At 44.5% G+C, this 22,293-nt stretch overlaps 1 protein-coding gene across 2 annotated transcripts in view; it reads right to left on the bottom strand.

Moving 5' to 3' along the window:
• KIF20B (kinesin family member 20B) overlaps window positions 1–9,094 on the bottom strand; it is a 73,480-nt gene extending 64,386 nt beyond the window's left edge. The window contains exons 1-5 of one of the 2 annotated variants that reach the window (XM_084635431.1): window positions 8,887–9,094; window positions 3,246–3,402; window positions 2,370–2,456; window positions 2,134–2,253; window positions 1,763–1,901 (exon numbers count right to left, since the gene is read on the bottom strand). In XM_084635431.1, coding sequence (XP_084491557.1) covers window positions 1,763–1,901; window positions 2,134–2,253; window positions 2,370–2,456; window positions 3,246–3,401 — 502 coding nt within the window. In that variant the 5' untranslated portion in view covers window position 3,402; window positions 8,887–9,094. Of the gene's footprint in view, window positions 1–1,762; window positions 1,902–2,133; window positions 2,254–2,369; window positions 2,457–3,245; window positions 3,403–5,106; window positions 5,174–8,886 lie in introns of those variants that run through there. The other variant, XM_084635430.1, reaches the window with a different exon arrangement.
• Window positions 9,095–22,293: the final 13,199 nt, after the last annotated feature.

The raw sequence follows: 22,293 nt of genomic DNA, 5'->3' as shown, positions 1-22,293 counted from the left end.
CTGAGGAGAATTTTCATAATGTGGTTTCATTCCGACAAACCAGGCTCTGCATCTCTTTGCTGCACTGTTTACATTTGGCACAAGTTCCTTTTTTACCCAGTGGTACAGGAATTTCTTGAGAATAATCCCCAAACAGTCTTTTTTTTTTTTTTTTTTTTTAAACGAACTGCAGCTATGGCAGTTTTTCCTCCTCCAGTCCCTGGGTGCTGAAAACAACACTACAGGCTGCACTCTGAAGAATCTTGTCCGTTCTTCCCACAATATCCTGCTTTGACACTAGCGTTGCTCGTTTCTGGTTGCACACACTGCTCATTCTCCCTTGTTACATAACTCCCTGCATCACCCCATCCCCAGAAAAAAAGACAGTCCATGACTTCAGCTGGTATAACCCACTTTTGCACCGCAACATTTTATTTCTTTAGAAACAGAGGCAGGCATTTGAGAAATTAATGGATTTCTGTTTGTGTCTGTGAGCACATGCAAAGAGACAAAGCAAAGATATTTCTTGAAGTAGCCAGAACCATGGGCCGGTAGTTACTGGCAGATCAATGTCTTTTCCATGAGCTGGAGAGTAAGTTTCCATGTTGGGTTGGAATCCTAAATATTCATATTCAAATGAGCCAACCAGAGCTCAGGTAGGGAGATACTATAAAACAGGAATAAGAGACCGCCCAGGTGGGCTCAGTGGATGATCGGTGTCTCTCGGAGTCAGAGGCTGGGTCCCAATGCTTAGGATGACTTTGCCAGTCTCTTGCTTCCAGCAGACCTGGGACCCCACAGAATAAAGCCCTTAATACAGAGCATGACCTACTGCAGGGATGTTGGAACAATTTGTATCGTGAGGTTGCTGAACCAAACTGTAAACCATGTATATGACAGAAACCACTTTAAGCCGGGGTGCAGCAGCACCTCCAAACAAACCGAGTTCCAGAACCTAATACCTATTGTGCCAGATTTAAAAAACTTCACCTCAAAAGTTAGAATTGAAGAGGGGTGGGGGAAGAGAGGGAGAAAAGAGAAAATTTTTTAAACAGAAAAGCAGCCGTTAATTCAAAATTTTGATAGTCTCATGAATTCAGCATATTTATGTTTTATTTAAAAAATATTGAGATTATAATAAATTTAGGCCTTTACATATTTTGTATTAAATTCAGTTTTTTAAATAAGCTTTTTCTTTCTAAAAAGAAACCCATCATTTAAGTAACAAAATAAAAAAATCCAATCTAAATGTTTTTAAAATCTCTCTTTATCCATTCTGTGTTGGAGGATATTATTGTCAATTATAACCTTAACAGCTTGTGACAAATTTTATACACACACAAAGCAGGTGTGCAAACAAGTTTCAGAAAATGTCTGTTTTCTGCTCATTATGATCAATTTCTACTACTATTTGAGGCCAACGTTCACTTTCAGCAGATAGATAGCTGCTACTTGACCTTATGAGGAGGTACACCACCCACAGTTTAACTTGTGTATAGTCTGCTTATATTTTGAACTATACACATATGCTTCTCCATTACAAAGGGGTGTTTTTGTTGGTATTACCAGTTTTTAAGTTGTTTTATTGTACATTCAGGGAGAGTTGCAAAATCCAAATAAATGTGTAATGGAGATAAGCTTATATACAGGCCAAAAAAAACCCCACAAACAAATAAAAAAAAAACCACACACACCTCAGGCACTTGAGCAACATTTGGCTAATTCAGAAGCCTACATACACAGATTTTTGTAATTTCAAGGTTCAAGAAAATGTTAGTAGTACCTTGGAATGTGTAGGTTTTTCCAGCATTTGTCACACCATAAGTGAAAATAAGACGATTGTGTCCCTCCAAGAAGTCTTGTACTGGTTGTTTCACAGTACCGTCAAAGAACTCTTCCTGAGTTGTTTCAGGTCCAAATACCTAAACATTAGCAAGAGGCAGTTTATGACCTTCTGTTGTTTTAAAAGGACCATTTAGGGGTGGGGAAGAAATAGCAGTTTGCATCTAGGCACTTATCAGTTAAATGTATATAAAATGTTCCCTATTTTAAAAGGATTAAAAACAAAACAAAAAAAAATAAACTTGTTTTGGGCAAGATTCAACAAGTTTCCACATTGCAAAATGAAGTTTGTCTCAAGTATCATCTGCTTACTCGTGAAAAAGTGAATTTCTGCACCATCTGCCCTACATTTTTTTCACTCAGCCGACAGATCATGGAATTCTTAGGACCCTTCAATATAATGTTAGTTGAGTCTTGAATAGAAACACAGTCCTGTAAAGGAAAAAAATTGGATTTTTAAGCTCAGGAGAAAAATTGTATAGTGACATCTTAGCTAAAACAGTTTTGTAAAAAAGACCATTTGAAGTTTTATGTAGAAAGAGCCAAACCTGAGATTCATTTTCTTTTTCAGTTGCTGTGAAAGGCCTTATACGAAGGCAAACTTGTATATGTTCCTTGGAATCCAAGCTGTTCCTCTTTATTAACCAAAAAAAAAAAAAAAAAAGATTACCTTCAATTAATAGCATTGCTCATATTCTAGTTTGACAATTAGCATGGTAAGATATTAAATTCTAATTATTTCAGGTCCCTTACACCCCCCACCCCCAGCATAATTCATTCATTTATTGCTGCAAGTGCATTGGCCCTTCTAGAAATTCACCTTAATAACCCTATAAAATATTTAGAATGACTTCTTGTAGCATACAAAGATATGCTATACAGTTTAGGCCAAGTAATAATTGAAACTAAAAGCCACCAGCATACCCCATATTATCCTTTGTATCTTGAAATTAATTTCTGCATTACTAGGCAGGACAGGAGGAGACTATAGATTTTACCAACGTTTCCTGCAAGTTATTGTTGATAATCATCACTTTTTGTGTTGGTATCAAAAGTATCCAGCAAAAACGATGCCGTCAACTACATAGACTGTGACAAAGTAGAACTTCAAAATAAGATGAAAACAAGTAGGCCAGTCAATATACATGTACAAATAAGTCTCTGAATTTCTCTGCCTCTGATGACAGAAGTTACTCTAAATATAAGAGGCTATCTTTTTTTGATTAACACAGTGACAGGACTATCAAGGCACAAATACAGGAATTCATTACTATAGCATCCAATTTAAAAGGTTTCCTTTTTAATTTATACAGAAGTATGGATATGCTTGCTTTATCATTAAAAGGAACAGGCCATATAGATGCTTCACAATTTAAGTAATTTCATTTTTAAAATTAACAAAGTAGACTGTTTAACACTCTCACCTGGCTTGTATCCAAGTTTGAAGAAACCAGGGAAAATTCATCTGAGAGATCTGCTTTAAGGTCCTCAACATTTACTGGCCCAATTCTCGGAGGTAGCTCAACACTAGCAATATAGGATGGTCTTATAATTGTTGCTTTATCCAAAACTGGTTCCATTCTGCAAAAATAAAGCCAACTATTCAACCAGCATGGCATGCCTGAAGACATGAGAAGCCAACATAATACATGTATTTTATTTATTTTCAAACCTTATGCATAAATACAGTTTCCAACAGGCTGGGGCATAAGGAGAAAAAAACATCCCAAAAAGTGCATACAAACTTTCAGATGTTAGCTAAAGAGGAGCTCCAGCCTGGAAGGATGAAGGGAGAGCATTCAAAAGAATACAGACTCTTGACAACAATGCTACCACCCACCATCGAGTGTAATTAGGCAGGCCAAAAAAGAATTTGAAGAGCAACTAGCAAAAGATACAGAAACTAACAGCAAAAATAATGTTAAGTACATCAGGAGCAGGAAGCCGGCCAAACAATCAGTGGACCCACAGGATGATTGAGATTCTAAAGGAGCACTCAAGGAAGATAAGGTTATTGTGAAGAAGCTAAAATTAATTCTTTGCATCACTCTTCACTGCTGAGGATGTGAGGGAGATTCCCACACCTGAGACATTCTTTTAGATGACAAATCTGAGGAACTGTCCCAGACTGAGGCATCAATAGAGGTGATTTTGGAACAAATTAATAAATTAAACAGTAATAAGGCACAGGATCAGATGGGACTCATCCAAGAGTTCTGAAGGAATTCAAATACAAGGTTACAGAACTGCTAGCTATGGTATGTAAATCCATCACTTAAATCAGCTTCTGTACCAGATGACTGGAGGATAGCTAATGGAACACCAATTTAAATAAATAAAAACTAACAACCAAAAACACTCTCCAGAGGCGATCCTTGCAATTACAAGCCAGTAAGCCTAACTCCAGTACGAGGCAAATTGGCTGAAACTACACTAAAGAACAGAATTACCAGACACATAAATGAACACGGGGGTGGGAGGGAGTCAACATAGCTTTCATAAAGGAAAATCATGCCTCACCAATCAATCAGAATTCTTTGAGGAGGGGGCAAACAAAAGTGGACCAAGGTGATCCAGTGGATAGTGTACTTGGACTTTCACAAAGCCTTTGACAAGGTCCCTGAAAAAAGGCACTTAAGCAAAGTAAGCACTCATGGGATAAGAAGGAAGATCCTCTTCTGGATCAGTAACTGGTTAAAAAATAGTAAACAAATGGAAGGAATAAATGGTCAGTTTTCAGGATGGAGACAGGTAAATAGCAGTGGCCCACAGGGAACTGTAGTAGGACCAGTGCAGTTCATCATATTCATAAATGATCTGGAGAAAGGGGCAAAGAGTGAGGTGGCAAAATTTTCAGATACAAAATTACTCAAGATGATTAAGATCCAATGCTGACTGTAAAGAGTTGCCAAAGAATCGCATAAAACTGGGTGACTGGGCAACAAAATGGCAAATTAAATTCAATGTTGATAAACACAAAGTAACACACACTGGAAAACATAACCCCAACTATACATACAAAATGATGGGGTCTAAATGAGCTGTTACCACTCAAGAAAGATCTTGAGGATATCATGGCTAGTTCTCTGAAAACATTGGCTCGATGTACAGCGTCAGTAAAAAACGCTAATAATGTTAGGAACCATTAGGAAAGGGATAGATACAAAGACAGTAAATATCATAATGCCAGTACATAAATTCATGGTTGTCAACACCTTGAATATGGTGTGCAGTTCAGATTACCCCATCTCAAAAAAAAAGATATTAGAATTAGAACGGCCATACTGCATCAGACTAAAGGTCCATCTAGCCCAGTATCCTGTCTTCTGACAGTGGCCAGTGCCCGGTGCCCCAGAGAGAATGAACAGGTAATCATCAAGTGATCCATTCCCTGTCTCCCATTTCCAGCTGGAAAAGATACAGAAACAATCAACAAAAACGATTAGGGTACATCTTCCAGATGAGGAGAGATTAAAAAGACTAGGACTATTAAGCTTAGTCATCACATTTCTAAGGGGAGATATCAGAGGTACTCCTGGGGGAATTCTTTGCCACCGTGCATACGCAGAATTTATGTCCCCTGCAGATTTCTTTGCTTCCTTGCAGAAGGATGACTTTCTGACCCTCCCCAGCAATATGTTTTGGGGGCTCAGGGCAGCTGGCAGAGAAGTAGATCACTGTGGGGGAGGAAGCGGGACTGGGGAAAACCTGGCTGGTGGCTCCTACCCTGCACCAGGCTCAACTGCTATTCCCAGCTGGGCTGGGGAGGACGGGACTTCCTCTTCCCTTGCACAGCATCTGGAGCCAGGTCAGACCCACTCCCAGATTTCTCCCTTGACTGAAGGAAGCTCTACAAACGCCCCCTCCTGCTCCCCCACTTCCTGCACCCATCGCTTCTCAGATGCACCGGGAGGGATCCCTGTACAGGGAGCTGCTCCCCCATCTGCCCAACCCCTGTGCATCGAGACTCCCTAATCCCCCCACCTGCACTCAGAACCCCCCCCAAATAAGCCACACTCCCCCCTGACCTGGGCCACCCTGACAAGCTGCTCGCACCCAGATGCATCTGGACCGTCCCCGCACACCTATATCCCCCTGCTGAGCTCTGCCCCCCACCCCACCCCCCGATCCTCAACCACCTTCATCTGGACACCCCTGCAGAGTCCAATTACCGTTGCACCCAGAAACCCCTCCCCTGCCCCTCCCCCCCCAAGCCCCGTGCATCCAGATCCCCCACACACCCGGATCTCCTACTGAGCTGCCTGCATCCAGACTGCCCCACACAGAACCCTCTCAACCCACACCTGGATCCCCCCCACACTAGGATCCTTGCTGAGCCTGCCTGCCCACACCTGGTGCACCTGGCACAGAGGAGCAGGCAACGCCTCACCGCTGAGTCCTTCGCCCAAGGGGAGCTGCACAGTGATCTCCCACCTTTGTGCAGCCAGTTGCCTATGTTCCCCAATGACATGCTGGAGCCTCATTTATTTAACAAATATAATTTGCAGAATTTTAAAATATTGTGCACAGAACTTTTTTTTTTTGGTGCAGAATGCCATCAGGAGTATATAGAGGTCTATGAAATCAGAATGGTGTGGACAAAGTGGAGTATCCTTATTCTTTGAACAACACAAGAATCACGGGTCAAACAAAAAAAAGGAAGTACTTCACACATACAGTCAACCTGTAGAACTTGTTTCCAGGGGATGCTGTGAAAGCCAAAAGTATAACTGGGTTCAAAAGAAGAATTAGGTAAGGTCATGGAGAATAGATCCATTTATGGCTATTAGCCAAGAGGATCAGAGGTGCAACCCCATGCTCTGGGTGTCCTAAGCCATTAACTACCAGAAGCTGGGAATGGATCACTTGATAATTGCCCTATTCTGTTCATTCCCTCCGAAGAACCTCACATTGGCCAGTCAGAAGATAGGATACTGGGATTGTGGAATATTTAGCCGTTTCTACATATGCCCTTTAACACTTCCCGAATCTCAGAACAACACTGCCCAAAATCTAGACAAGTGTCTCTTCAAGCTGTTTCTGCCACTTCAGAGGTCAACCACCAAGTATAAATCAGAGCAGTTTTAATCAGGGTGTACACTAAACCAGGGTGTCCACTAGTCAATTGTGGAATCAAGTGGACACAATTTTTGCCTGGTCAACACTTCAAGTCCTGATTTTTCCAAAAACTGTGTTCTCTGTAATGTCCAGCCCTCTCCTGGACAGCTCAAAGAAACAATAAGGTTTGTTTGTTTATTCCTTTAAGACACCAAAACCCACCAGCTTGCCACATTAAATGGAATTAACATTCACTTTAATTCCAACAGTACTGGTGCTGGACTTTAAACTTTAAATATCATTCAGTACCCATTTTTTCCTCAGATGTATGTATTAACACTATTTCACAATATTAATCACTAGCTTTCAGAAAAAAAAATTACTTTATGCACTTTCAAAATATTGCATACTGATTCAAATCACTTAAGGTTCAGCCCCGTCTTTGTAGATTAGTAAACCTTTAAAATGGATTCTTCTGAGGTTACCCCTCAAAGTAAAGTTCACTGAACCTGAGAAAAAGGCATCATGGAGTCTGGGGATGATGGAAGCTCCATGTGCTCTTTTTTCCCCCACCTGGTGCAATGCAAATTGTTCTGTTTCCTTCTTAAATTCCTTTTAAAAGGGCTTTAGATGTCTCAGAATTATGCTCTCACATCCCCTACATTTGTTAATTAAGACACAAACAAGTGTGCCTTAAATTCAATTAATAGCTCAAGATAGGAACTCTCTGTGGGCATGGTCACAGGGCAGGGGTTCTCAACCTTTTTCTTTCGGAGCCCCTTCTGCTGTAAGAACTCCACAGCACCCTCCCACCCCCACACCACAACAACTGTTTTTCTGCATATAAAATCTAGGGCCAACATTACGGGGTAGCAAGCAGGGCAACTCCCTGTGGCCCCATGCCACAGGGAGCCCCGCAAAGCTAAGTTGCTCAGGCTTCAGCCCCGTCACAACTGGCCTCAGGCTTTGACTTTCTGCCCTGGGCCCCAGTGAGTTTAATGCCAGCTCTACTTCACGGATTCCTCTGAAACCTGCTCACAGTCCCCCAGGGAGCCACAGACCCGTGGTTGTGAACCGATGCTACAGGGGATACTCAGGAGACTGAAGGCAAATCAGTTAAAGATGTGAAGTCAGTGACAACCACCCCATGAAGTGCAAGTCCCTTGCATAGACAAAGAAACATATAATCTGCACTAGTGACCTTTTCCCCTATTTCACCCTAGTAAGAACCTTTGGTGCATTGCTATTTTTCTCATTGACACACAGGTTTCCAATAGAGCAGCCTCACTAATAACTGAAACCAGGCCTAATCCCCAGTATAGAGGAGGCCTATGCTTTCCCTTCCTCTCCCTTTCCACACTTGGTTGGAAGTCGTCCTTACTAATCATGATGGTTACTTTTTGCAAATACAGGCTTGAAGCCTGCAGAAGGTATAGCACTTCGCCTGTAGATTCCCACTGGTTATGGATAAGAGAGAGAGTTTTCCTACTATCGCTTTCCTAAGTTCCCATGGCAATAACCCGCCCAGGCACACACGAAGAGAAGTCAGCCACCCATCCTTTACCAGAAGGTTTTAAAAATCACGCTGGTTAACGTGCCCCTCACTCAACCAATAACAAGAAGTCGGCCCTCGATAAGCCTCGTGTAGCTAACCGCCGCAACCCACGAGATTCCTGCTTCAGGAAACTCCCGCAGGACCAGCGCCCCCAGCCCCAGCCATCGCCCCTGCCCTTGTTACAGCGCTTCGGGACACCGCAGCGCCTCGGGCCGGCCGCACCAGCCCCGACCCCGGCATGCCAAGGGCGTTGGGAGCCAGGGCAGGCGGCCCCAGGCGGCCTATGCCAGGGGCAGGACTCCCACCCCGGGCCGGGCCGCTCACGGTCCCCAGCGCACAAACAGGGAAAGCCGAGGCGGCGTCCAGGGAAAGGGAAGCCAGGAAGCGACCTCTCGCAGTGCCGCTCTGGCCGCCGCCGCCGCGAGATCGGCAGCCCCCTCCCCAGCGCTCACCTGCGGCGGGCGCGAGACCTCTCTGCCGGCAACACCGTCAGGCTCGCCGCGGTCCCTTTTCAAATCCACCCAATGGCGGCGCGCTGTGCCGCACAGCACCATGGGAGGCCAGGGGCGGGCTGGAAGCCAACGTCCCGACGCGGGCAAGCGGAACGTCTCCGCCCAGGGCAGGCTGGGACTCGGGGCGGGGAGGCGCGGGCGGGCGCGCGGTTGGGATGTTTCTTGTGCCGGGGCCTTGCGGCGGGACAGCGGGCGGGGCAGGACTGTAGCCTGGTTCGCCGCCCGGGGAGGGGTGGAAAAGAGGCGCCGCCCCCCGGTCGCTGCTGGAGAGGCGGGGGCGCTGCCTCACTTGGGACAGGGGAAAGGGAAGGGTCCCTCTGCCGGAGGGCGCTGGGCGAGGGATCCGCGGAGGCTGGCTCCATACGCGCTTGGGGGGCGGGGGAGAGCCCGGCGGGCGGGCGAGTTATTTGTTCAATCAGATTCTGCAAGGTGTCTGCCGGTTGCCTGCTGTAGGGAAAGGGGGAGCGCTGGGTAGGAGCGGAAGCCAGGTCAGGTGGGTTGGAATGAGGGTACCAGTTATTATATGCATGTTTCAGAGGAGCCGCCCTGTTAGTCTGTATCCCTAAAAAGAACAGGAGGACTTGTAGCACCTTAGAGACTAACAAATTTGTCTGATCTACAGGTTTCAGAGTAACAGCTGTGTTAGTCTGTATTCGCAAAAAGAAAAGGAGTACTTGTGGCACCTTAGAGACTAACCAATTTATTAGAGCATAAGCTTTCGTGAGCTACAGCTCCCTTCCTCAGATGCATATCGTGGAAACTGCAGCAGGCTTTATATATACACAGAGAATATGAAACAATACCTCCTCCCACCCCACTGTCCTGCTGGTAATAGCTTATCTAAAGTGATCATCAGGTTGGGCCATTTCCAGCACAAATCCAGGTTTTCTCACCCTCCATCCCCCCACACAAATTCACTCTCCTGCTGGTGATAGCCCATCCAAAGTGACAACTCTTTACACAATGTGCATGACAATCAAGTTGGGCTATTTCCTGCACAAATCCAGGTTTTCTCACATCCCCCCCACCCCCATACACACACAAATTCACTCTCCTGCTGGTAATAGCTCATCCAAACTGACCACTCTTCAAGTTTAAATCCAAGTTAAACCAGAACATCTTGGGGGGGGGGGGTAGGAAAAAACAAGAGGAAACAGGCTACCTTGCATAATGACTTAGCCACTCCCAGTCTCTATTTAAGCCTAAATTAATAGTATCCAATTTGCAAATGAATTCCAATTCTGCAGTTTCTCGCTGGAGTCTGGATTTGAAGTTTTTTTGTTTTAAGATAGCGACCTTCATGTCTGTGATTGCGTGACCAGAGAGATTGAAGTGTTCTCCGACTGGTTTATGAATGTTATAATTCTTGACATCTGATTTGTGTCCATTTATTCTTTTACGTAGAGACTGTCCAGTTTGACCAATGTATATGGCAGAGGGGCATTGCTGGCACATGATGGCATATATCACATTGGTGGATGTGCAGGTGAACGAGCCTCTGATAGTGTGGCTGATGTTATCTACAGCTCACTTCATCGGATGCAGTGAGCTGTAGCTCAGGAAAGCTCATGCTCTAATAAATTTGTTAGTCTCTAAGGTGCCACAAGTCCTCCTGTTCTTTTCACATCATATGCATGGTTTCACTCAGCTGTGTGAGAGGACCTGAGCCACACATGGGGAGCAGTACCTTGCTACAGAACAGCTGCCAGCAGGCAAGCCCAGAGCTACACTGGCTTCTCAGGATGAGCCAGCTAATTTGCTGATCAGGTTGTTTCTGCCAGTTCTTTATCTGGGCTTAAAACAAGCCTGGGCAGAGTCAAAAAGCAGTTCAAATGAAACTGTGAACCAGGGGTCAGATTAGGGGGGAAAGGGGTGGTGGTACTCTTCCAAACGCTTTCCCACAAAATAAGCTCTGCCCTCGTGAGATGCTACTCACAGTCGATTGTGCAGATGTTAAGCATGTATCAGAGGTTCTCAAACTTCACTGCACCCCAACCCCTTTCTGACAACAAAAATGACTCCAGGAGGGGGGACCAAAGTCTGAGCCTCCCCGAGCCCCAGCACCATAGGCAGGGGGACCAAAGCCCAAACCTGAGCCCTGTCACCCAGGGCTGGAGCCCTTGGACTTTGGCCCCCAACAGTGGGATTTGAGCTTTGGCTTTGTCGCTGGGCTGTGGGGCTTTGGCTTCGGCCCTGGGCCCCAGTAAATCTAATGCCAGCCCTGGCGACCCCATTACAATGAGGTTGTGACCCACTTTGGGGTCCCAACCCACAATCTGAGAACTGCTGGCATATATGATCACATGTTTTCTAGGCTTCTTATATCGGGGGGGGGGGGGTCTGAATACATCTGTGGGCTCTACTTAGCTCCTTGGTCTTGGATTTTCTTGATTGAGAAGGGACGTGGCATTGCTCTCCCCAACCCGTTCACATGTTGTGCCAAAATGAGCTGTTACGCACCATAGATTTTGCAGATCTTTATATATCTGCAGACCCTCCTCCTCCTTTCTTACATGTTTTGATGAGTAGAGAAAATATAAATTATTTATTCTTTCTCAGCCTCAGTTCCTCATCTGTTAGCCATAATAACGCAATAGAATATTGTAAGGAAAAACTTATGAATGTGTTTGAGGTGCTCAAATGTTAGATATATTTACTTTTAGAAAAATATCAAGGTCCCAGTCCTGAAATGTGTAATGCTTAATTTGTGAGTTCTTCAGTGGTACTACTCACATGTTTGTAGTTAAGCAAATGTAAAAATGTTTGCAAAATCAGGGCATAAATAAAATAATGTTTACCACATTCTTGTGAGATGGATAAGATTATAACAACTATTTACATATGGTGAAAAGAGGAAGAGGTTAAGTGACTTGCCCACGTCCAGAGAGTGTGTCCGGTTCTTGAGTTGGTATTAGAACTCAGAATTACAGTCTTGCCCTCAGAAGTATTATAAGGGCCCTACTGTCAAACAAACATTAACCCTGCCCCTTGGCCCATTAAGCCCCACCCACCTGTCACTGGAAGTCCTGCCCCATTGGGGTATTCCTTCCGGGGTCAAGCCGGACACATGACTGGAAGCAAGGTGTGTCGTGACCCCTCTAAGAACTCCTCCCACTGCCCTCTACCAATTAGGATGGGTTTTGCCCACATAGGACCACCCTGAGAGGAGATTTGACCAATTGGGGGGAGTTCCGGGGCGGAGTGACCCATCTGGAAGTGGGTTGTCTGACCTCTCTAAGAACTCCTCCCACCGCCCTCTACCAATTCTGATGGGTTTCGGCCGCAGAGGACCTCCCGAGAGCAGATTTGACCAAAATAGGGCAGGTTCTGGGACGGGATGAACTGCCCAGAAGAGGGTTGTGTGACCCCTCTAAGAACTCCTCCTACCACCCTCTGCCAATCAGAGCGCAGCATCATCACCCCATGAGTCCCAGCGCCGGGCAGAGGAGGCCATCTCTTACCAAGAACACGTGTTTTAGAAATCGTGGAAAGGCTAATAGGAAACATGGACTCCTTCACCACCTCCATGAGAACTTCAGACTTTGTTTTAGCCCTGAGAGCCTTCGACCATCTGCGGAGATCATTCTACATCAGCGACAATTCCGAGGAGGAGGAGGGAGCGGACGAGGGGAACCCTTTGGCCCAGCTGTTGATGGATACGCTGGAACCCGAACCCGAAACCCAACTGCTCATGAGACACCCTGATGAGCATGGCGGCCTTTCATTGTCCACCCCCCTGGAGGAGGAAGGCAAACACAGCTTGGGGGAGTCACCAGTGGACAAGGTGAATGGAAAAAACATCGCTCAGGTAAATTAAGATTAAAATTAAGAAGTGATGGTTGAGGATGGGGTGTAATGGTGTTAGGAACCGGGGTTGTGTACATCTAAAAACAAGCAGTGGGAACTTACACTTGTTTCTTTTCTGAAAATCTCTCAACAGCTCAACAATACCTTTCTAGAGGACCCAGAGACCCTGGACAGTGTTGCATCAGACAGTGAAGATGAACAGGGCCCGCCTTGTTTTTGCTCAATACTGATACAAATTGTTGAAGAGGACTCCGAGGATGACAGCTATGAAGAGTTTAGGAGGAAGCTTGGCATGAAACTAACTGAGCCAGTGCCACGTCGTGAGCATAAAAAAGTAATGCGGACTATTGTACGCGTTGCTGTTTATGCTGTCCTTAATCGCTGTCTTAGGGAAAAGCTTTTCAAAGATTGTGAGGGCTGTGTCATAGACATGCCAGCCCAACAGCACCATGTCTGTGTGACTTGGACTTCAGTGTATATAAACTGCAAGCTCTGGGGCCTGTGTGCTGAGCTGTGTTTGGAAAGCTTATTAAACACTGTTATTGCCATAGGTTATGCTATGCAATGTCTGTGCCTAGCTCAAGAACATTTAGCGCAAGGGGTGACCTTGATAAATGCTGTGCAATTCAGTGGAGACCCTGGCCGTGTTTTAAAGAAAATGACCAAACAGGAAGATGCCTTCTTACAGCATTATATTGACTGTCTGAGCCACACAAAAAGTTACAGAACCCTGCTTAAGAAGAAGACTATTTGTAAGAAATCGAAAAGGATTAAGTTAGAGAATGGTGAGGGGACAAACAAGCAATTTAAAACTTGGTAGCTGTAAATAAAAAAAAAAATTATTGAAAAGGGCTTTGTGACTATCTGTGTTTCTGTTAGAAGGTCACTGTGGCCCTTAAGTGAGCTAAAAGTTTTAATGGAGCATCTTGGTTTGTTTTCAAGGCCCTGTATGTCTTTTAAATAAAAAAAAAATGTTTGTGAGAACCTAGCTCTTGTGTCTTTGTGTAAAGGAGACCCATTGACAGCAGAAAGCTGAAATGTATGTTGTAAAATCTTGTGGGAGGGAAAAAATCCTAAAAATGTGTTTATAATTAAAAAAAAAAATAGGGATGGTTTAGACATGTTTTAGTACAATAGAGCTGCCTCATCCTGTTGAACTGAATGGTTTTAACCACACTCCCACTGAATAGCCAGGGTGACTGAGATTACTCACCCTTTTTGCCATCAGGGTTAATGTATTAGTGATCAGTAATTAAACTTCATAGGTGTGCACTCACAGTAAGGGAGGTAGGTGGGTGAGGATGGTGAGTTCTGATTAATATGAAATGAAATAAAACCTCAGGAATTCACAGATGCTGTTGAACAGTTTTAGCGTTCTACCAACTCCTGAACAACCCAGGAGTTGGTAGAACGCTATTGGACAGTTTAAATATAATCCAGGAGTTGGTTGAACACTATGGGTCACTCTTTCTAGCAACTCAAAGTCATTAAAAGTTTAAAATAATATATTTACAAAAAAAATAAACAAGGGTCTAACACAAAACTGAAATGTTTCAAGGGTTCATAAACCTCCACCATACTTTAGAACAAGCATTTGCTCTAAAAACAATCAAACATTTAAAAGCTATGGGTATTTGTAGGGTGCTTATTATGGTTGTGATATACCCCTTTTATTTCAAAAACAACCCCCAAACTTTAAGCATGGAAGAAACGTGTTTAAAAAACAAGCCCCAAGACATTCATTGATATCTGCAAAGGGCCCCCACTTGGAAATGGGTACAGTTCCATTAAGGATTGGTGATTTACTGTTTAATACTGTAAGAAGGCCCTACAGAAAAATGTATTTTAACTAAAAGAAAAAAAAATTAGCCAAAAGCAGCCCAGTTGTGCAGACAACTTAATTCCCCCACCCCACATCACAAAAGGGAATGTTAGGGGAGGGGTGCCTACGAGATCTTCGAGACACCACTCACTCCCTGAAGAAACTACAATCCTTTGGTGATCTTCCAGAACACACCATCCTGGCCACTATGGATGTAGAAGCCCCCTACACCAACATTCCACACAAAGATGGACTACAAGCCGTCTGGAACAGTATGCCCGATAATGTCACTGCAAACCTGGTGGCAGAACTTTCTGTCTTTGTCCTCACCCACAACTATTTCACATTTGGGGACAATGTATACCTTCAAGTCAGCGGCACTGCTATGGGTACCCACATGGCCCCACAGTATGCCAACATTTTTATAGCTGACTTAGAACAACGCTTCCTCAGCTCTCGTCCCCTAACACCCCTATTCTGCTTATGCTATGTTGATGACATCTTCATCATCTAGACCCATGGAAAAGAAGCCCTTGAGGAATTCCACCATGATTTCAACAATTTCCAACCGACCATCAACCTTAGCCTGGACCAGTCCACACAAGAGATCCACTTCCTGGACACTACAGTGCTAATAAGCGATGGCCACATAAACACCACCCTACACTGGAAACCTACTGACCACTATACTTACCTACATACCTCCAGCTTTCATCCAGATCACATCACACGATCCATTGTCTACAGCCAAGCTCTAAGATAGAACTGCATTTGCTCCAATCCCTCCGACAGAGACAAACACCTACAAGATCTCTATCAAGCTTTCTTAAAACTACATTACCCACCTGCTGAAGTGAAGAAACAGATTGACAGAGCCAGAAGAGTACCCAGAAGTCACCTACTACAGGACAGGCCCAACAAAGAAAGTAACAGAACACCACTAGCCATCACCTTCAGCCCCCAACTAAAACCTCTCCAGCGGATCATCAAGGATCTACAACCTATCCTGAAGGACGATCCCTCACTCTCACAGATCTTGGGAGACAGGCCAGTCCTCACTTACAGACAGTCCCCCAACCTGAAGCAAATACTCACCAGCAACCACACACCACACAACAAAACCACTAACCCAGGAACCTATCCTTGCAACAAAGCCCGTTGCCAACTCTGTCCACATACCTATTCAAGGGACACCATCATAGGACCTAATTACATCAGCCACACTGTAAGAGGCTCGTTCACCTGCACATCTACCAATGTGATACTGTATATGCCATCATGTGCCAGCAATGCCCCTCTGCCATGTACATTGGCCAAACCTGACAATCTCTGTGCAAAAAAATAAATGGACCCAAATCAGACATCAAGAATTATAATATTCAAAAAACAGTCAGAGAACACTTCAACCTCCCTGGTCACTCAATTACAGACCTAAAAGTTGCAATTCTCCAACAAAAAAAAACTTCAAAAACAGACTCCAATGAGAAACTGCAGAACTGGAATTAATTTGCAAACTGAACACCATTAACTTAGGCTTGAATAAAGACTGGGAGTGGATGGGTCATTACACAAAGTAAAAACTATTTCCCCATGCTAATTTTTCCCCTACTGTTACTCACACCTTCTTGTCAACTGTTTGAAATGGGCCATCCTGATCATTCCTACAAAAGTTTTTTTTTTCCTGCTGATAATAGCCCACCTTAATTGATTGGTCTCATTACAGTTGATATGGCAACACCCATTTTTTCATGTTCTCTGTGTATATCTATCTATCTATTTATCTATCTTCCTACTGTATTTTCCACTGCATGCATCCGATGAAGTGGGTTTTAGCCCACGAAAGCATATGCCCAAATAAATTTGTTAGTCTCTAAGGTGCCACAAGTACTCCTCGTTTTTTTAAAGTCCTTAATTATCTGTTATTTCAGAGTTGTGGTGATCAGATCAACCTGCTAACTACAGACTTTTGAAGTCTGTTTGAAACAAAGAGTTAGGATGGTATAAAAACCTCAGGTATTTTGGAGACTGTCCTCTTTCAACAGAAACTCTCTTGAATTGCTGCTGGACTGCAAGAGGAGATATGCTCCATGGTTTTAACTCTGAAAATAATATTATATAATGTCACTCTTTGGCCATGCTGTCCTTACTAAATAATGGTACTTATCTTTATTGCAGTGTGATCTGTTTAGCATGGAACCAGTAACTTTAAGCTGCATTTCACCACCACGCCAAGATGAAAACCATTTTTAACTATAGTTCTGCTTAATATTGTTAAACTAAAAAAAAAAAAAATCAGGTATTACACAGGGATTTGAGGGTAATACTAACTAACATTTTTGCTTGTTCTTTAACCCAAAGACCCAAACAGACATGGGGGGAAACAGAACAACCATGCATAGGCGCTGACTTCTGTTGGCGCCAGTGGGTGCTCGACTGCCCCCAGCCCCGCCCCCTCCCTTGGCCCCGCCCCAACTCCGCCCCATTCCAACACCTTCCCCAAATCCCCACCCCAGCCCTGCCTTTTCCACACCTCCTCCCCTGAGTGTGCCACATTCCCACTCTTCCCCCCTCCATCCCAGAGCTTGTTATGCCACGAAACAGCTGTTTTGCGGCGGCAAGTGCTGGGAGGAGAAGCAGGGACGCGGTGCACACACGGGAGGAGGCGGAGGTGAGGGGGGCGGGGAGCTTGGCTGCCAGTGGGTGCAGAGCACCCACCAATTTTTCCCCGTGGGTGCTCCAGCCCCAGAACACCCATGGAGTCGGCACCTATGCAATCATGTGCCTGCAATCCTTTATCCTGTGGTAGAAGGTACCTTTCTGCATTTGGCTTTTAAATGCATGTGGGTGTATTGGAAAGTATTTTGTTGCAAACTGTTGGTTTGGTGTTTTAAACTGCTCTGTGTGTGTGCGTGCACGTACAAAACATAGGTGTGTTTTTTAAAAAGTACATTGCTGGTTTTTTGGGGTTTTTTTAAAGCATATGGCTGCAAACTGATGGTGTGTTGTGTTTCAAACTAACGGGTTACTGTGCAAAATGTGTTTTAAAATGGATTTTAAAAGTTGATTTTTAAAGCAGTTTGGTTTTTATTCTGCAAAATGAGATGTGTTTTTAAAAATGTTTGGGGGTTGTTGTTTTTTAAAGTGGCAGAAATAAACTCAAAACCTGTGTTTGTTGTACAGCCTGAAATGGATTATTTTGTTTTAAAGCTATGATTTTTTAATTAGAAAAACACCCCAATTAATATTTTATTTTTTAAGTTTACAAGACAGTTTCATGTGTTTTATAATAATAATGTGTCTGTGTTAGGGGGCTTATTCCTTCACCCACTTACTTCCCTGGTCCTTCTCGCATGAACAGAGAGCAACAATACCCGAAGTCCAAAGGTGCAAACAATTCGATGTTTATTAGGGTGAACTTCCAGCAAGCATGATTCCAGTTTCCTTCCTTAGTGTCCCCCTTCCCAGCTCTGACACCACAGAGCCTTACACCTGTGTCCCTGTTCCCATTCCTGCCCTTAGCCAAACATGATTCCAATTTCCCCACCCCCATTCCCTGTTCCCATTTCCCCCTTTAGCAAAACATGATTCCAATTTCCCGGCTCCCATTCCCTGTTCCCATTTCTCTCACCCACCCACCCACTTCCTGATTGACTGCAGACTATATAGTAAAACTTGAGTTCTGCTTAGCTATATCTTAACCAATCATTTTACTGACATTTAATTAACCAATCCTAGCATATTGTAACATGATTATTTAACCAGTTATATCCCACCACCTTAATTAGTTTACACCCAGCAAAATTAATTATACAGCACACAGAAACAATCACAGAACCAGACAGAGATTATACAGACAAACAATAGGGAAATGGGGACTACAGTGATAGAACAAACACAGAAATGAGGATTTCACATCCCAGCTATTGATATGTGAGTTCTTGCCAGACAGGATGCTATCAAACTAAGTTTCCTTTTACACCTTCTAGGCACTTCCCTTTCTCTGGAGGCGATAGGCATTATCAGGACAGGACTGTATTCCTAACAGCCCAATAGCACGTTATTTCAATGTGACTAGTTTGGAATGTGAGGATGTGACCATTCGGTTCCTAGCTTATGGCTGCCTCTGCTGCTTAGCCAGATATCTTAGCCTAAGCACAGGGCCTCAGACTGTCACAGTAAGAGAAGGACCTTACACCGGCAGACAATGATTTTGATTCTTTCCTTTATACCTCTATAACTAGCTAAGTGATAAGAATACACCTAAATTCTTAGAGTATAGGCCTTTACAGACAGGCCTGAATATCTATATTCTAACACTGCTCCACAGTATAGTCAAAACATGAGAGATCCTTAAACCAGAGGGTAAACAAGCTCAAAAGAAAAAGGAAAGAGACAGCTGAAAAGGAAAATTCACCAGCATCAGTGATGGATGGATGGATGAAGGCCAGTAAATATATTTTGCTTATTGGTTTGGTTACTTTATGAGGTTTTGTATTTTAAGTAAATACATAGGTGTGGGTGAGAAAGATGGTAAAGTTAAGTTTTGTAAAATGTTTTTTTCCCCCTAATCAGATATGGGCAGCTCTCCTGACAATCCTGTAGTCAGAGCTACAGGGACACCTCTGCCAGAACTGCCAAAGAACCAGAAATCTTGTCTGAGTTCTTTAATAACAACAACAGCTGAAGAGGAAAATTCACCAGCATTAGTGACTGATGGATGGATGAAGCCCAGTAAATATATTTTGCTTATTGGTTTGGTTATTTTATGAGGTTTTGTATTTTAAGTAAATAAATAGGTGTGGGTGAGAAAAATGTTAAATTTTTAAGTTTTGTAAAATGTTTTTTCCCCCCAATCAGGCATGTGCAGCTCTCCTAACAATGCTGTAGTCAGAGCTACAGGGACACCTCCACCAGAACCGCCAAAGAACCAGGAATCTGCTTTGAGACCTTTAACAATGCTAATGCAAAACAGCACAAGAATGCAGTTGAAGCATCAGGGCAGTCCAAACCTCATATACGTCAAACCCAAGGACAAAACAAAAGACTCTGGTAAAAACCAACCACGCAAACACAACTCCAGTTCCTCAGCAGCCACCACCACACCAAGCCCCTCTCAGAGTATATCTGATACTAGGCTATGAAACCACTGATGTCTTGTGGAAAATATTCTATAACAAAACATAAATGTTTTCTTTGGCTGAGGGTTCTTTTTTGGTAGTAGAGATGTATGACAACAAGCCCCCCAGGGCTTCTCCTCTACCCGTTCCCAGCTGGGAGTGAGGGGAAGCCACCCAAGGCTTTCTTCCCTTGCACCCACTTGTTCCCTGCTGGGAGTGGGGGGAAAACACCCAGGGCTTCTCACCTCCCTGTTCCCTGCTGGGAGTGGGGCAGGGGAAGCTGCCCAGGGCTTTCTCGCCCCCTTGTTCCCCTCCTGCAGGGAGTGGGCAGGGGGCCCCTCGGGCTTCTCGCTCTGTCTCCAAGCTAGGAGTAGGGTCCGAAGCTGCCCCGGGCTTCTTGTCCTGGCTCTCAGCTGGGAGTGGGAGCAGCATCCAGTGGCTTAGCTTGCCAGGGGAGTGGGGCTTTCTTGTCAGTTTCACAGTTCCTTGCCATGAAATTGACAAGACAGCAGATGTATGGGAGAAAGTGTCTCCACAGACACTGTGTCACCTTAACTGTGCAGACATAAGTTTTATGCCTCTCGTGGAGGTGTTGGTGTAGTGGGGCACTTACATCGGTGGGCGGAAGGGGCAGTGGTGCCTCCCCTAGCACAGCTGTCCATGTCCCCCAAAAGCTGGGCTTTGGTGCCCCCACCTCCCTTCCACTCTGATCCTTCCTGGAGGTGCCCAGAGCCTCCTGCTGCTTGGTGTCAGTCTTCCTCCTCTCCTCCACTTCACTCTCCTCTCTTTTCAGAGGTCCCTGCAGCTGCCGGCACATCCCCAACCCTCATCCCTATGGGGCGGTGTTGTGTGTGAGGATGCGAGCGGCAGGCGAGGGAATGAGGAGGGAGGGCATCCCTGAGTAACTTTACACAGTGAAAAAGTCTTCCAGACCAGAGACATAGGTGTTGTCTACACTGCCACTTTACAGTGCTGAAACTTTCTTGCTCAGGAGGTGAAAAAACACCTTCCTGAGCTATGCAAGTTTCAGCGCTGTAAAGTGGCAGTGTAGACATTGCACCAGCATAGGGAGCAGCGCTTCCAGCACTGGGAGCTACTCCCCTCATGGGGTGGTTTTCTAACAGCACTGGGAGAAATTAGGCTTCAATTTGGTGCAGGTAGCCTGGCTTTTCGTCTCTCTCTATACAGTATACACCAAACTCCCTGTCACACCGAGGAGAATCCATCTGGCAATTAATCTATAGCTGTTCAGTTCCCGTAGGGGAATATTACTGGTGTTTTAAGGTGAAAAGGAGGGAGAGTCTCGGGGGGTGGGGAAGCAGCAGCAGGGTGAGGAGGTGAGCAGCAAGCCATCTGCATGGCAGGTGGGGGGGGTCTCATGGTGGGTGGGAGGGGTGGCAGGTGATGAGGAGGCGAGCAGCAGATGGACAAGCAGCAGGGGGCTGGGGGGAGGAGATGAGCAGAAGGCGGGTGAAGAGCTGAGCAGTGAGGCAGAGGTGGGGTCTGGGACAGAGCAGGGGTGGAGTGTGGGCGGGGCTGTGACAGAAGAGGTGGGACAAGGAGCTATCCTCCCCCAAGGGAAGTTTCACCCACCACCCATGTAATAAGATACTGACATAATTATGTCGACATAAACTGCCTAAAACTGTGTGACTGGACAACAAAATGGCAGATGAAATTCAATGTTGATAAATGCAAAGTAATACACATTGGAAAACATAATCCCAACTATACATATAAAATGATAGGGTCTAAATTAGCTGTTACCACTCAAGAAAGAGATCTTGGAGTTATTGTGGATAGTTTTCTGAAAACACCCACTCAATGTGCAGCAGCAGTCAAAAAAGAGAACAGAATGTTGGGAGTCATTAACAAAGGGATAGATAATAAGACAGAAAATATCATATTGCCTCTATATAAATCATGATACGCTCATATCTTGAATACTGCGTGCAGATGTGGTCGCCCCATCTCAAAAAAGATATATTGGAATTGGAAAAGGTTCAGAAAAGGGCCACAAGAATTATTAGGGATATGGAACGGCTTCCATATGAGGAGAGATTAATAAAACTGGCACTTTTCAGCTTAGAAAAGAGATGACTATGAGGGGATATGATTGAGGTCTATAAAATCATGACTGGTATGGAGAAAGTAAATAAGGAAGTGTTATTTACTCCTTCTCATAACACAAGAACTAGGGGTCACCAAATGAAATTAATAGGCAGCAGATTTAAAACAAACAAAAGGAAGTATTTCTTCACACAACGCACAGTCGCTGTGGAACTCTTTGCCAGAGGAGGTTGTGAAGGCCAAAAATATAACAGGATAAAAAAAAGAACTAGATAAGTTCATGAAGGATAGGTCTGTCAATGGCCATTAGCTAGCATGGGTAGGGATGGTGTCCTTAGCCTCTGTGTGCCAGAAGCTGAGACTGGGTGACGGGATGGATCACTTGATGATTACCTGTTTTATTCATTCCCTCTGGGACACCTGGTATTGGCCATTGTTGGAAGAGAGGCTACTGGGCAAGATGGACCTTTGGTCTGCCCAGTATGACCGTTCTTATGTTCTTATATGGACCTACCTTTTTTTAAAAGAAAG

This window comes from Lepidochelys olivacea (genome assembly GCF_965140295.1).
Source record: "Lepidochelys olivacea isolate rLepOli2 genome assembly, chromosome: 7".
Lineage (NCBI taxonomy): Eukaryota > Metazoa > Chordata > Testudines > Cheloniidae > Lepidochelys > Lepidochelys olivacea.
The sequence above is the reverse complement of the archived record's forward strand: the minus strand, read 5'-3'. Positions and strand labels throughout refer to the sequence as shown.